The 15,002-nt window shown below is 39.0% G+C and overlaps 1 protein-coding gene across 1 annotated transcript in view; it reads left to right on the top strand.

The window, feature by feature from the left end:
• The first annotated feature begins 1,742 nt into the window (after window positions 1–1,742).
• The window catches only part of ITGA4 (integrin subunit alpha 4), a 49,501-nt gene continuing 36,241 nt past the window's right edge, over window positions 1,743–15,002 (top strand). The window contains exons 1-2 of the mRNA XM_053471944.1: window positions 1,743–2,034; window positions 2,587–2,708. Of these exons, the coding sequence (XP_053327919.1) occupies window positions 1,847–2,034; window positions 2,587–2,708 (310 nt within the window). The 5' untranslated portion in view covers window positions 1,743–1,846. The remainder of the gene's footprint in view (window positions 2,035–2,586; window positions 2,709–15,002) is intronic.

A 15,002-nucleotide genomic window follows, 5' to 3' on the forward strand; every position in this document is an offset into this window, starting at 1 on the left:
AGTTTCAAAGACTGCATTAAGTTATGGTACGAGTTGTGACAGGACCTCATTTTAGAGAAATTACCTTGAATAGATAATAAATCTCTAAAATAACACAAAAGCAAATTTGTTATTGAATTCTAGGATATTGATTTAAATCTACTTTTGTATATGTCAAATTCTAATACATAATGCTACACAAGTGCAGTGTATTTTTGCATATTTAAAACACACACACACATACTGTATACTTATTTCTAGTAAAGTGTTGATATTTTTTTCGCGCACAGAGATTGGATCATACTTGATGAATGATGTAATAATGTCTGCACAGAGTTTAGAGATTGGTGTGCATTTGGAAGTACTGGGACTTTGAGAAAAGTATTAAGGATCACACCCGCCAGATTATAGACGACCTGAAATATGAAAGAGCTCGAGCCAACACAGCGTCAACGCAAAATCAAAACTCACAAGGAATTCCCTATCCATTAAGCAGCTCTGTGAGTTGTCCAGAGCCGAGTTCCCATTTAATTGATTCAAGACAAGGGCTCAGTAACATGTATACATACATGCATACTCATAGTGGCATATTCTAGACAAGACCTAGGGTGGTAGCCACTCTATCGTTTACCCAAGGACAGATCTCCCTGTTAGGGAATCAGGCTCCCTATGGCTTTGTTACTCTATGGGCTCTTTTGGGATTTATAGATCAGAGATGTCCCTTGTAACTGCCCCAGTTACACTACTAAGGTCAAAGTGAGTACAGCCTCCATAGCCATACCCCATGTGTTTTTTTAAGAGACCATGAAGTCATGCCTCAGCATACAGAGCATTGAGGCCATGGAGGTAAATTACAGCTTACTAACTAATTACTAATACATGTTTCTCAAATGAATTCATAGGGGTGTCAATAATTGTGCCACGCATAGATTTCCAGTTCTGTTTGGATAAACCTGCGTTGTGTTTGCAATTGTTTCATATCTATGAGAGAATAGTTACTTTTGTGTATATTTTGAAGAAAAGATCAAAAGGTCAAACAATAAATAAAGCCTGCTTTGCTCATATTTACCAAGAGTGCCAATATTAGAGGAGGGCCCTGTATATAATTATATATATATATGATGTATTTATATATCTACATGTATTCATATATATTTTATATATATTTATATACAAACATTGACACTGTAGTTTGTATTACTAGCTAGCATTTGTAAATATTGCATTTGTTTATATATTTAGATTTAAAATATTACTATTTGTTTTGCTTCTTGCAATGTATGCATGCACCATGGATATGAATGTATGAGCTGTAACACATGCGTAATATGAGTACAACCCGCATGACATAACCCATGGGTTTAAATGCCGCGATCAGCCGGCCCGTTTCATTTGCATGAGGCTGGCAGCTTTCTGTCGTTTATGCGACCAGGCGGCTCCGTTTCTCACACATATGATTTTTTTTTTTATCTGCAATAAACATCCTTTTTAACTAAGAGTCTGGAACCGTTTCTGCCCTGTAATGTAACGGCTACAGGACGGAGCGGCCTGGCTTCCTTGCGCCTCGGGCCATGTGGAGTTCATGATGAATTACCGCACGCGCAGCCTTTCATTAAGGGGGAGAGCAGCGGAGACTGAGCTGAGTTTTGGGAATTACAAGGAGTTGGGTGGAACCAATCCCATGAAGGGATCTGATAAAGGGGCGGGGCTTGACTGCATGCTTGAAGGAAATTGGTAGTATGCGGTGGGGATAGAAGGATTCCCTGACTTTACAAACTTTTCTCAACTATTTAGTCTTTACTTTTTTCTGTAACCAGATCGCTCTCCCCCAGCAGCAAGGAGGGACTTTGTCTCTGCAGAGATTAGGATGCCGGACAAAGTTTGGAAATCCTTCATACTGGATCCCATCTGGATTGTGGTACTCGCATGGACTGTGATCACAAGACCCACTGAATCTTACAATATAGAGGTATCGGATCGCCTGCTTTTTAAAGGACCCTCTGGCTCACTCTTTGGATACTCAGCTGTGCTGCACAGCTACAATGAAGATAAGTGGTAAGGATACAGAGATTTCACATCTGTTCTGCTAAGTGATATGCAGACTGTAGCTGCTGTGGACTGCAACCCCAGACACTCTCAGCCTACAAGATCGATTTGTCTGTACGGATGCTGTTTGCACATATATAAAAAATATAGTCTAAAACTAGGGAAAATGTACTTTACTGAGAGGGTGGTGGATAAGTGGACCAGCCTCCTAGCAGAAGTGGTAGCAGTTAAAAAAAGTAAGGGAATGTATACATGTATGGAATAGGCATATGTCTATCCTGGATCTAAAACAAGACTGGGGACTTATTAAGGGAACTCAGCTGCTGTGGACCACCTCATGCTTGATGGGCTGTAGTTACGGCATATGATTCCATATGTAATGAATGGTAATAAAATGTCAGATTTGAATCGTGTTGTAAATGATGGTATTTTTGGAATTACAGATGTGTCTTTGAGCTCTGCTGTAGCAGCTGTAATTTTTATAATTATACAGTATGAAAGCAGCAGAGGGTTTCTGGGTAATGCACCGAGAATCATTCTTTCCATTTATTTTTGTTCCAGGATTGTAGTGGGTGCTCCACGGTCCAACTGGAGTTCACACGTTGACATCACTAGCCCTGGTGCCATATTTAAATGCAAAATTGGAAATAACCCGGATGGCAAGTGTGACCTAGTAGATCTGAGTAAGTTTCAGAAAAGGGTGGGATCTGAAAGTAAAAATGTTTCTGGATACAAACATATGAACACATTCCCTGATGAGCGTCAAGAGTGCAAAACGTTAGGGTTTTTGCATGTGGAACTGGTCCATCTACTGCATTTCTAGTACTAAATTAAATTAAATTAATTAACACCCCGGAGATAATAGATGAATAATCTAAAGATTGTTTTCAGAGTATGTTTAGACAAATACGTATAGCAGTCAGCTTTATAGAACCCAGAAAGAAGTACAGCCATAGACATATGGTACAAAAAGTTAGGAGCAAGATCAAAAAACTACCTGGCTCCTGGGATTTGTCAAGCCCCGGTTTAAAAGTCATATGAAACAAAGTTGGACACTGATAGGTCGTTACCATAGAAACTGAAAAACTTCTTTAAAGTTTCTGTGCGGTTTTTTGTTCAGAACATTAAGATTAAGGAAGCCATTGACAGATCTGGTTTATTTGTTTAGCCGAGTAGATCATGCCCTGGACCTTCTAAGCATTTTCATGGGTATTATTAGCAGGGGTCAGCTGGCCTGGAGGGCAGGGGGCAATTACCCCAGGGCCAGTTTGAATTCTTCAAACAGGGCTGGTCTGACTTGGACTGGTCTGCTCTGAGTCAGGAGCGCAGTGGTGCCACATACGATCTCAGTAACAGCACAGGCGCTTGGACTATTCGTGCGTGGCTATAAGGAAAATCTTTGGGCAAGAAAAGGGTGTGAGGTTTGAAAGACTGAGATGTGGTGATAGAGTGGGGTTGGGAGTGTGTATGTGTTACAGTAAGTGTGTGTAAGTTAATGTGCTAGTGTCTATGATAGTTACTGGAGGGGTAAGGGGCCAATGGGTCACTCAACTGTACTGGCCCCAGGGCCATTAGGTTCCAGGTCTCCCCTGACTATTATGAATTTGGCACACAGACTCACTTTCGGTATTGCCCAAACATGACCTGTATATAAAGTCCATAGAGGAAGCACAAACATAATCTAGTCATGTCTTGTGTGCATGATAATATCCTGGTAGCCCAAATACGATCTGCTCAGGGGCGGTTGCACCACAGTTCTTTTGGGATCTCCAGCTTTATTTTAAGCCCTCTTATAGTCCGAGACACGGTCAGTAATATCGCACAGTGTAAAGGTGATTCAATCATTTTTGTTGTTGTTTTTAGTTCACGGAGTTGATGGTGCTGTGATTTGGTTTGTTGGTTTTATTTATGGAAGTGAGTCTGTTGTATAATCCGCAAACCTCTTGAGTTTTTGGTGTTAAAGTTTCACTTCCTTTATATGCAGAATGTAGGTGAAAAATCAAGACTGACCCATCAGAGACCGACACATAAACTTTAAGAAAATATTTTCCGTCTACAAATAGAAACATTGATTGCAGAACTGTTGGCCCATCTCATCCACCCTTCTGCGTAATTGATTTCTGTTTAATGAATCTGATTAATATTGAAAAAGTTGTTTTTTTTAAACATTTGCTCACAATTTCTGCAGTTAATATGATTTGCGAGCTCGTTACTTAGCCGCAAAAAGGCTTCTGATGTAAAATAGTTTTCGTTTACTGCAGCGCCTATAAAATGACTTCATCGCAATTGTGACTTCGAGAACAGTTATCTGGTTGTTTAAAAAAAAAAAAAAAAACTTTAACTCTCTCAGTGCCCCGAGGACAAGGAGGAAATGGTAACAATATGTAATGCTATAAGCAGACATCTTGTGTGTTAAATAGACCTTAAGCACTTTTGTTTTACGATTCTCGCCCCATTTGGCACGTTAAGGGTAATCGATTTTAGCGAGAAAAGTAAAAAAATCAAATATTACTTTTGTATAAATGGGTTGTATAGATTGTATTAATGGTTTAACAGCTGGTAACTAAGATTAATGTTCATAGTGACATTGATGTCAGGGGATAAAGCACATTTTATTAAATAAATGACAGCTAACATGTTTAATGGACATTTGAAGTCGTGTTGCTGTACTCCAGCATGTCGGGTAAAGCATCTATACAGCGTTCACATCCTGCTGAAACGTGCAGCAGTTTCCTATTCAGGACATATGCAGGATGTGCTCTTAAAGGGACAGTCATGCTTTTCTTTACATATCAGGAGGTTTGCACAGCTATCCATGTAGGCTGACAAGTGTTTCCGTGCATGTGTGTGCCGCCAGTGTGTTTCCTCCTCGTGACTCGAGCCGTAGTTGCCAACTCTTGAAAGAAAATTTCCATGGACGCTTTGCAGCGTAGTTATTAATTACTTTGTCTACACTGACCACACCCACTGCCCCAAAGTCCCACCCACTTTGCCCATTATTTGCCTAATATGTAATTATTCGATTAATATAAATTAATCTCTTTTTTGCACCTCTTTTACTGACTTCTCTGCCTCTTTTTTCTGTTTTTCAGGTCCCTCTCTCATTTTTAATTTATTCTTCTCTCTTGCTGTCTTCTTTTATTCTTACTTGCCTGTTTTTTTTCCTTTCTTTTCTGCTCTACATTCTATTCTGCTTCAATCTTAACAATTAACTACCCTTACCAGCTCCCCAGAAAAAGCCACCACCACTACTTATTGCCTCCAGGGTCCTCCCACACGCTACTGGCGGCCTGGCAGTCAGCTATCTCCCCTGCTGCACTGCGCACCCGGAAATGACATCACTTCCCGTCGCACAGTGTAGAGAGAAGACTGCCTTAAAAGAGTTTACATTTTCCAGTGGTCTGAGTTTACTTCTTTGTGGCGGATGCGGGGGTCCCTGTATGGACATCTTGCCGACCACTGCCCGCGACTGCTGATTTCCCAGGACATGTCCCAGGCAAAGTGTACTCCAATCATTTTAACAATACATTTAAAATACCAAGGTGTGAAACATGATAGTACTATATAAATCCATTAATAATAATAATAATAATAACAATAAAGGTGCTAATTATTATTGACCATTGGTGCTAGAGCCTGTACCCTATGCCCTTCTTAGATTGCTTTTATCTATACTTTGATCTAGAGCTGAAACAACGAATCGATAAAATCGATAATAATCGATAACGGAAATCATCGATAACGATTTCCGTTATCGATTAATCGAGTGATCAATTCGTTGTTGGAGCACTCGGCTCCTTTTACTTACCTCCGCGAGCGTTCCCCGCTTCTGCTACACGCTCTGCAGTCTCCGCCTTCTAGCTACGTGACGGATGTGACGCGTTCCGGAGGTAAGTATTCTTCATGTCTATGTGCACGGATCGCACAGAGCCACTCGCACAGAGCGAATCGCTCTGTGCGAATGGAGCCACTCCATTCGCACAGAGCGGTTCGTGAGTGTGGGTGCAGGGCAGAGTGGGGGTGGGGGTGCAGGGCAGAGTGGGGGTGGGGGTTGCAGGGCAGAGTGGGGGTGGGGGGTGCAGGGCAGGAGACTGGGTGCAGGGCAGAGTGGGGGTGGGGATGCAGGGTGTGAGTGTGGGTGCAGAGCAGAGTGGGAGACTGGGTGCAGGGCAGAGTGGGGGTGGGGATGCAGGGCAGGGTGTGAGTGTGGGTGCAGGGCAGAGTGGGTGCAGGGCAGAGTGTGAGTGTGGGGGCAGGGCAGAATGTGGGGGCAGGGCTGGGTGCAGGGCAGAGTTAGAGACTGGGTGCAGGGGCACAGTGCAAAGTGCTGGGTGCAAAGTGCCAGTGCTGGGTGCAAAGTGCCAGGGCTGGGTGCAAAGTGCTGGGTGCAAAGTGCCAGGGCTGGGTGCAAAGTGCAAAGTGCTGGTGCAAAGTGCTGAATGCTGGGTGCAAAGTGCTGGATGCAAAGTGCCAGGGCTGGGGCAAAGTGCTGGGTGCAAAGTGCTGGGTGCAAAGTGCCAGGGCTGGGTGCAAAGTGCTGGGTGCAAAGTGCTGGGTGCAAAGTGCTGGGTGCAAAGTGCTGGGTGCAAAGTGCTGGGTGCAAAGTGCAAAGTGCTGGGGCAAAGTTTCTTGAACAGTAATAGTCCACCTCTTTTCAGAATGTTTGGGGTTATTTTGTTTCATAAATATTGTGTTTGGGTTCTTGTACTTTGAAAATATTGTTTTTTATTACATCATAACAAAATAAGAATGTTAATGTAAATTTTAAGTTGTTTTTTAACATCCAGTTCATTAAATTCTTTTAAATAAACGAAAAATTTGCATATTGTTTTTTTTTATCCGATTAATCGATTAATCGAAAAAATAATCGGCCGATTAATCGATTATTAAAATAATCGTTAGTTGCAGCCCTACTTTGATCACTGGGGTGGAGGGACAGGAGCTTGAATTGAAAGAATTAACAGGATTCTGAGAACACATATTACAGGTCTAATGGGTTCTTTCACTTCTTAGGCTTGATTTGTTCATCCTAAAAGTTAAAACAGTAAAACCTAAAAAGCATTTTTCAATAGCGATGTAATTTAAAGCAGAGCCTCCCTCTCTATTAAATTAGCTCAGCAAAATAACCTATAATAATCATATACCTTCCCTATTCTGGTATTTTATCCTCCCCCAGAACAAATCAGCTGCTGCCAGAAGGATAGCTATTTTACAAAAAAGAGAGAAATAACAGATACTATGAAATGAAGTGATGTCCACTGGTTTAACCCCTTCAGGACCAGAGCTATTTTACACTACAGAACTACAGCTTTTTTTTTTTAAAAGAAAATGGCAAGTTACAGTTTTACATTTATATAAATTTTACACAACTCTGATTGCAGTTTGCTGCTTCATAGGAGCCGCAGCATACATGTTCAGGAGACCCAGTCGGGGTCTCTACAGCCCCTGCAAGTCCCTGCCGCAGAAAGGGACGTCACTGTCAGGAAATACCCAAACTTTCATTTGGGCATTTAAATCGCTTTGATTTGAACATAACTTTGTGCACTGCCACATTCAATCTGACAGCTCAGGGCCACACATTTTAGCCCCAGCTGTCAAAAGGGTGACTAGGTCTAACAGCCTGATCTCCCATGTACAAGCAGGGATTCACTCCTGCCAGTGTAAAATAATTTACAATGTACGTCATTGGTCCTTAACCCCTTCATGACAAAGCCCGCATTGTTTTTAATGGGTTTAAGGACAACCCATTGTCCTTAAGGGGGGGGACATGTTTGTTTTTATTTGTTACCAATATTATATAATTAGTTGCAGGAAAGTACTTGCATTAAAATGAATAGGACCTTCCACACATGCGCACTGGTGACTGAAAAGACCCCATCCGTCGCGTGTCTTCTGAGCCAACACTGGAGCCGACTGGAGAAAGTGGCAACTGCATTTGCAAAACAGACTGCACACATTTTAAGGGACCACGCAGTCTTATTTATTAAAGTGCAAATGATGGCTACGTTGTCCCGTTAAGTCAACTATGTCTAAGTGTAATGTGCAAGGCCTGCCCTTTCTCAACAGGCACTGTCTGTACTAAAAGTACTATTGTTACAGTGTTTATATATTATTTATACAAAACAGTACCCTTGTCAGCATCATGTACTGTGTGTGTGATTAGAACTGTTCTCCAAATGGAACTATGTACACCATAAATCAATAAAGACACATAGTTTCCAGCAAACAGCTGCCGAGAGGTACAAGGGTGATCAAAAACCTCTTAAATAAAATCTGCTTTCACTTGTAACCTCTGTTGTGCATCTTTATCCAGATACTTCTTCTTTCGTGCTACCGGACTATCTTACTGCTACTGGAGACCTAGGCAGTTCTTTGTTGGAGGCTGCTTTATAACAGTTTGAAAATCTTTTACAGAAGACACAGAGTTATTTTTGCATGTGTGGTGAGCAGGAGCCGGGGGCCAAATAAGGTGCCTTGGATCCTTAAAGGGACATTACCCTAGGTACCAGCCTACCCTGCAAAGTTTTTCCAGCATGTCTACCAGTCTAGGGTGCTAATGGGATGGACTAGTTTCAGCTATAGGGAAAACGCATTGGGAACAAGGGAATGCTCGTTCCCAAAGCCCACGTTCTATTCATGCAGATGCCCAAAAGTGATCTTTCCTATAGTTTGGCTGAAAGAGGGTCAGTAAAACAAATGCAAACATGGGGCATTGTCATTACTTACTGATTTATATGGTGCCACCATATTCTGCTGTGCTGTGAACAAAGGTATATGGCATTTTAGAATCACAAATATGTAATGTAAATGAATAGGACCCAAAGAAATATTCTTTGCTTATAAACATTTCATTTCAAAATATGTATTGAAATTAGGAACAGGAAAGGGCCTTTGTCACTCTGTATGCATTGTATTCTAAATGTATATAGAATCAAGATGTCAGCAAATATTGGATGCAATGATGAAAACTGGTGTTTCATGCAGTTCTGTTTTTGATATTGTTCTGCATGATGAACAGTGTGTTAAACAAGTCATACATCTTTAATGATGTTTTTATTGTTGTAATAAAAGTCAACACTAAGGATAGGAGCTTACCTTTGGGTAGCGCTGGTGTTCCAGCATCTTGGCGTTTTATACTTATACTCCTGCTTATTAGAAATAAATGTGTAAAATAAGCTCTTGACTACTCATTTGTTTTGTTTTTGTTTTTCATTGCGGACATTTAAAAAGTTACTGGACTCCGTGAAGGACACTATACTTTTTTTTATTTGAATCAATGCGGAAATGGGTTCCTTTAGGTTAAAATATGTTAGAATGAATCATTCTTTTCACACTATGACCAAAATAGAAATAGTAATGGATAGACTGTCAAAGCTCATACACATACACTTGACCTTATACACACCTGCCCATAAAAACACGTATACACACTAGGCTTGTGCTTTTGTATTTCATTGCTTTTTCAATCTTACTCACTTATTCTCACACTCTCTTACACTCTCGCTCATTATATCTCATGCTCTGTCTCAATATCTCCCTACCTTGTCCGACTCATCCGTCTGCATTATTTTGACCTCTTGGACTGCTTCTGCAAAAGAGAGGAGCTATGATGGATTCCTCCATTCTGTTAGATGGCGTGTCCAAAGGCTCCGACCTTTTGCTGAAGCGCTCCTAGAGGCATGGTTAACAGAGCTGATACTGAGGAGAATGGGATGAAGAAAGAAGACTAAAGAACAAGAAGAGGCAGGACAAGAAGTGCAGCTGGGGAAAAGGAGATAGGGACACAGAGGCGATCGGCAGAAAAAAATAATTTACTAATATATTATTTCTTTAAATACCAAAAAAACCATTTAAATATCAGCTTTACAATGAATTTCCTTTCCCCATGTAGTAGACTCCTGGACTTCCTCTTTCCACAAAAGCCCCATATTTCTTTTTCTTGTAATTTTTATACATTTCTTGGTGTAATCTATAATATTTGATGAAACAGGAACTATGTGCCTGCTTTAGGTGATTTTTTAAATTATTTATTGATAATACAACATATATATATACAACATATATATACAACATTATCATATTTTGAGGTGCTGTAATGTAAAATGGTGGGTGGGTGTTTGGTTAACATGTTTTTATCCTCCTGTCCATATTAGCATTTTGTTATCATGGAATCTTCATCTTCAATATTGAAACATATCTTCACCTAAACAATTAATAATTAGATATATCTCAACAACCTTGTAGGAATCTATCACACTAATTGATATTCATTTTTACATGAAAATAGCAAAAGTCTATAGTTAGTGAAACTGAGAAAATCTGGTTTATAGTCTAGCTTTCTGTACCTTTTCTTCTTCTTAGATACGGCTATACTACGGAAAATTATTGCTTATTCATGTGCTTATTTATGTGGGTTAAAAATTGAAATTCTTGCAGCCCTAAACTTTATAAGAAATAAATATCCATGTTTGCATAGGTACTGGCATCACTGGTATTCTGAATATCTTTGAGTCTTGGGCTTACTTCACCTTTGCTGGTTATGACTGGGTCCCCCAAGGCCCACTGCAGCCTTGTGGCCCCCTACCAGGAAGAAGTACCTTGAGGCACACCATTCGTGCCTAGGCCCTTACAGGCTTTGGGACCTGGATGACCCGTTTTGGGGCATTGTAGCCTGGTGGCCCCATTATGAGGTGTAAAGCCTAGTGGCCCCGTTGCGAGCATGGGGTGGGACAGTGGGAGGATCATGGTGTTGGACAGGACAGGGGGTGGCCTTTAGGTTTATACTGGGCCCCAAGATTTCTCATGGCAGAGAGATCGCTTTTGCTTAATAGAAGTCTTGCTATGTTGTCACTGGGTATAACCAGAAACAGCTCCATAAAGATAATCAGTGTATCTGTGTCTTCTACCAGAAGAAAAAAACTTATACACTACAGACTCTTTTCAATCGTTTTAGCAGAGACAGCAGACACATGTTCCTAGATTGTTAGCAAGTAATTACTAAACTGCAATATAAACGAAAGAAACCAAAAGGCGCAGATAACACAAAACAGTTAATTGCACAAGCAGAAGTTTTGCTTCATGATAGCAGTCCGTTTGAAATGACAATTTGTCTCATGAAATTCCTGATCTCTCCAGCAGTTTGTTTGCTTAACCAAGTGTCTTCTCCTTTTCATCGCTGCTGACATGTGCTAAACTGTGTGTCCTTTTTTTCTTGCTTTGCAATATTGTAAATTAGATCACAAAGTAGTTTGTTTTATGTCCGTTCTATGTTCTTTACCATTGTCAGTAGAGTTGATTACCTGCCTTATCTCGATTTAAAAAGATATTATATCTCAGATAAATTACAGGGTGATATAACTGGCTTTTGTAGTATAAGTGATAACACAAAACACTACTCTACTTAATGACTGCGACTGTCACACATCCTGTGGTGGAATCAAACAATGTGAAAGAGGTGACAAACAGCAACATCCCTTGTTTAAAGCCATCTAACCGGAAATGGCAGTGCATATGCTCTTTTCAACGTTTTTTATTTTCAATTACCCAACCACATGTTTTTTGTCATCTTCAGCATGCATCTTCTGCATTTGTGGTTATACTCACATACACGGTTCTGTGCTGAGTTATGTGTTATATAGTCAATAGCAAGCAGCTTTCCAGACTTTAACTACAACTCCTTTTATATGAAGTCGAACAGTGCACAGCTTTTCTTGTAGGATGCATGCTGCCGAGGATTCATAGCTATTGGCTATATTTGGTCTAGAATCTCCATTCTTTTCAGCTAGGCTGAAGATGACCGACGTCATATATATGATAAGGCATTGCATTATAAAATATAATGGCACATTAAAAAAGATTGTCTCAAAGGAAATATCATCTGGCCAGAGAATAGTCTTATACATGTACAGAAATGTTCATAAATCATATGAATTAAATTGTAATTGTTGCGTTATTGTCGTTACTATTGGTAACTCGCTGAGTTTAGATTAGGGGATTCATTATTTTGAATCATGTGATTTGAAATAAGGATATTCAGTTTGGGATGCAATTTGTGTGAGGTGGGCCTTGTTAAACAGCAGCATTAGCCCCTTTTAGTATAAAATTGCAATCTGGTAGAAGAAAGAAAATTACCCAACCCCGATCTGTCTTTCCATGGAAAACATGCTTCCTGATGTGGTTTCAGTTAAACAGTTATACCAGCTTTAGAGGAAGAGAGGCCAATATGTGTGAAAATTAGGTGTAAATGCCTCTTTTTCAAATACTGTTGTAGAAAACATTAGGAAATAAACAGCTACAGAATATAATTGTGACCTGATTAATGTATAACTGCCAGCTATTACCATATTTTTGGATTAGTTTTTTGGTTATATTATTGTATGGCTTCCATTGTAAAGGAAGAATAAACGTTATGTCCTTTCAAGAATGGTTGGACTTTTATTCTGGATTTGTCTTAGCTTTTTCTCTGTTAGAGTGAAATTGGCTTTTTTTTTGTTCCAACCACCATAAAAATGTAAAATATAAAGATATAAAGTTATGCTAAGTGTAACAATCTGAATAATTATGTTTTTAATGTTTTAAAATTGTATGGAAGAATACATTTATTAAACTAGTACTTAAAAAATGACTGTTAAACCAAGGTTTTTAACCAAACCTCAAACCACTAAACCACTTGTACCAACATCACCATGGAGATTAATATTATGGTTTTTCGAGAGGGCACTGGTGGTAAAAGGGAAACTCCCACTATACGTTTATATCAACGTTATTATCCTATGGTTGTAAGGAATTTGTATGTAATGTTTGCCATAAAAGTTGCTTAAATGGCAACTGCTATATGAGAAGCTAGTTCTTTGGGACATGGGAGGCTCTGGGAGATCAAAAGATCTCAGCACAATCAGCAGCTGATTGTGTCACATTCACAGCATGTGATGTAATGATGTAAATACTGATGTCGCAAGCATCCTTACGCAAGCTATGTATATTTATGACCACACTCTGGATTTGTGTACCGCGTTTCTGGCATCAGCTCAGGCAAGAACTTCTGTTTACAGCCACCATAACTACCAAACACTGGATAAACTCCCTGTAAACCACACTGGAAAAATAGATACAAAATGTTATGCATGCTGCCTTGCTCTTTTGTTTAAAGTAACAAACCTGGCATATACATTGGCATATAAATATGTCAGTTGAGGAACATACTGAGAACACTATCTACCATGTTATTACATATTTGAATAAATCAACTAGAAGGTGACAAATTAATAAACCAACCATAATAATAAATGATGGATGACAAAAATATTATAATGCATTCACAAACATAATTAATATTGGGGTTATAGAAACAAATCCTTTCAGACGCTCCCACTCAGGTGCATATATTGTGCAAAGAAATAAAAATCCAATAGTTTAATTCATCCTAAAATATTTTAATAAAGAAATCTCTAGATTGTAAGCTTGTCTTAGCAGGACCCTCCACCTCACCTGTTGTTTCTGTAGTCAAATTGTTATGTTATATATTATTTGTTATGTCCTGTCTACCCATTGTACCGCGATATGAAATAAAACAATAAAATAATAATAAATAATAGTAATAAAATTACAATTAAAGGGCCCCAAAAGATGAACCTTTACAAAAACACCATTACACAAAAGAGACATAACTGAAGCGTAAATGAGGGAAGCCATTTGGTCCATAATTTAAAAATAATAATCATGCAAAAATATAAACAATATACAAATAAAAATTCTATATATTTTTTTAACAGCCTTAATGTTAGATCCAAATTGAAACCTCCCAGGGTATGTGTTCCCATTTTGTGTAGGCACATAGATTATATTTAAGAAATAAATCATAAGCCCACCTTTCTAGTTTGAAATATAATATCGATACCTTCAGCCTGTAGTGTATCAAAAATGAAGTCTATCATTGATTGCAATGTCTAAAACCACATTGTAATAGGAATCATCTTTCTATACAAGAGACGGATAAGAATCTACCCAGTCTTCCAGTTTTTACTGCTGTAATCAGAGTGCGAAGGAAGCCCTGCTTAATTCTTTGCTCAATACAGAAGTCACAGTGTCCGTCTGAATAGTTAGTACTGAGCCATTCTATTGTTTAAAGTTAGGCTGTATGATAAGGAACCAAGTTGTTTGTCTAGTAGATAGGGCTAAGATACCCATGACATACTTAGCTGGCTGGAAATATTGTCTGAATTATCTAAATCTGTAACTGTTTTAGAACAGAAAAACAATAAAATGATATACAATAAAATAACAATTTTGAAAACTTAATTTTAATGTAATAAAAAAATAGTGGAACATCCCTCTAAAAGATATGGTCCTTTAAATATATAAATATATAATCCTAATATTTTACAACACTGGAGTTTTGTCACTCAGAATTATGTATAGCTTCGAGATAAAAGATAACGCCACGCTTGAATGAAATTGGAACAACAGAGGGTGACTTATGTGATAAATATTCTGGCGGATGGAGTGTCCTACAGAGTGAAGGGGCTGAGGAAATCAGCGAGCAGGATTAAAGGAGGCTCTATAAATATAGATGCTTAGAAGTGATACTATATTCAGCCTGCTTTGTTTAGTTAAGATTGTTTTCATCTCTGTTGCCCTTAACAGTCCGTGAATTTATTTTCTTAGTAAAGACATCAGACCACATCTCACTTTGATAGGCTTCAAAGGTTATCTCCTAATCTAACAGAAACTGAGTCTAGAGTCACGAAAAAAACAACTGCTTTGCTAAGTTATCTTGATAAAAGATAAAATGGTTATAGACATATTCCCTCCAGAGAACACGGGCTCCTTAGTTGAAATAGATAGAACAAATTTCAACATAGAAAGTTGCATAAGATATAATGGAAGATACCGGTATTACATTCCAATATATGAAAACATCTAAGCATTAACCCCTTAAGGACAATGGGCGGTCCCTAAACCCATTGAAAACAATGCAT

The sequence above is a fragment of the Spea bombifrons genome, chromosome 7 (assembly GCF_027358695.1).
Source record: "Spea bombifrons isolate aSpeBom1 chromosome 7, aSpeBom1.2.pri, whole genome shotgun sequence".
NCBI lineage: Eukaryota > Metazoa > Chordata > Amphibia > Anura > Pelobatidae > Spea > Spea bombifrons.